This window comes from Priapulus caudatus, unplaced genomic scaffold (assembly GCF_000485595.1).
Source record: "Priapulus caudatus unplaced genomic scaffold, Priapulus_caudatus-5.0.1 Scaffold75, whole genome shotgun sequence".
Lineage (NCBI taxonomy): Eukaryota > Metazoa > Priapulida > Priapulimorpha > Priapulimorphida > Priapulidae > Priapulus > Priapulus caudatus.
Window position 1 is genome coordinate 16,839 of NW_014577136.1, and position 1,490 is coordinate 18,328.

General features: G+C 46.4%; 1 protein-coding gene across 1 annotated transcript in view; it reads left to right on the forward strand.

The window, feature by feature from the left end:
* Window positions 1–1,490, forward strand: part of LOC106821470 (monocarboxylate transporter 3-like) — an 8,329-nt gene that overhangs the window by 3,395 nt on the left and 3,444 nt on the right. The window contains exon 2 of the mRNA XM_014826294.1: window positions 814–1,056. Within this exon, the coding sequence (XP_014681780.1) occupies window positions 861–1,056 (196 nt within the window). The 5' untranslated portion in view covers window positions 814–860. The remainder of the gene's footprint in view (window positions 1–813; window positions 1,057–1,490) is intronic.

Consider the following 1,490-nt stretch of genomic DNA (forward strand, 5'->3'; position numbering starts at 1 on the left):
ACTCAACGCGTTTTGAACGCGGAATGAATTCCAAAACAGAAATGGCGCACCCAGATAAGACGGGATACTAGAGAAGCGTTGCCGAAAGGAGGTGTTGACCCGAAGTGCTGAGCGCATATCTTGCACGCAGTTCCGCAGCAAGGCGCACGCGACCGCGGGAACGTCCTACGACAGTATGCAGCGCTGGCAGCTATGGATGCGTGCGCCGGCCTAAGCATTCGGCACACGGATCCATAGCTGCCAGCGCTGCATACTGTCGTAGGACGTTCCCGCGGTCGCGTGCGCCTTGCCGCGGAACTGCGCGCAAGATCTGCGCTCAGCACTTCGGGTCAACACCTCCTTTCGGCAACGCTTCTCTAGTATCCCGTCTCATCTGGCTTTACCCAAGCTAGGTCACTCCACATGGCTAGCTATAGCCGTTGGCAGAATCATCAGCTGTTGATGGTGGCCAATATAGAGTAGAAGTAGAAGTAGAAGTACTCGTAGCGACCCCATACTAGTTTGACAATAGGTTTTGGCAGGTTTACTGTTTAGCTGCCTAGGTTATATTAATTATATACAGTCCGTAGCCTATCCGTGGACCGTATAGCGGTGCAGCCAGCAAGGTTATCAGGGGAGCACCCAGAAGTGTGGTCCATGACCATGGAATCAGGCTCCATGCCTTGGTACTTGCAGCCTGGAGGTCAATAATTTGGCTTGTTCATTTTTATTCCCAACAGGAATCCTGTCTTGTAAAATGTAAATGTATTGTATGTATTCAGAACTAATACACATGAACACATGAACCCACATTATTTATATGCATACTTTCAGCTCAATTGATGACTGGAAAAGAGTGAAACCAATTTGAAACTTTGAGCATGGCCAAACTCTATAGACAGGATGGAGGGTGGGCATGGATGGTCTTGTTCTCGACTTTCCTGGGCCATGTTATCCATGTCGGCATGTCTTTCACATTTGGCGTTTACTTCGTTGTATTGAGAGACGTTTTCGGCAGCTCGGCCAGTCTAACATCATGGGTTGGATCGCTAAATACCGGTCTTCTATTTGGAACAGGTAGGTCAAAGCGGAAATTTGTTTGGTTGTTGTCCGAAAAATGTTGTAGTGTGCGGCATCACTTAGTAGCTGTTGAACGGACTATATAATGCAGATCGTGAATCATGTCCGAAGTGTTTGAATCAAGTGAAACAGTAATGTAGGCTATTTGCTCGTTAATGCTATAATTATAAATAAAAATGTAGGTATACTCGCTAACAGCTGAAACCACCTTCTCGGAGGGCCGGTGTTTTGCCAATGTTACCGGCCCTCCGAATAATTTCCCGTTATGCCAGTGGGCCGGTGCTAATTTCATGCCCTGTTGCTAGGTTACAATGACAGACCACACATATGAGGAATGGTAGCATAAATTTGTTTAGGTAGAGATCTTGGTCAGAGATATGTGCGACCATTATTTTCCAGCAGTAATAATTTAATTTAATTTCAATGTATAA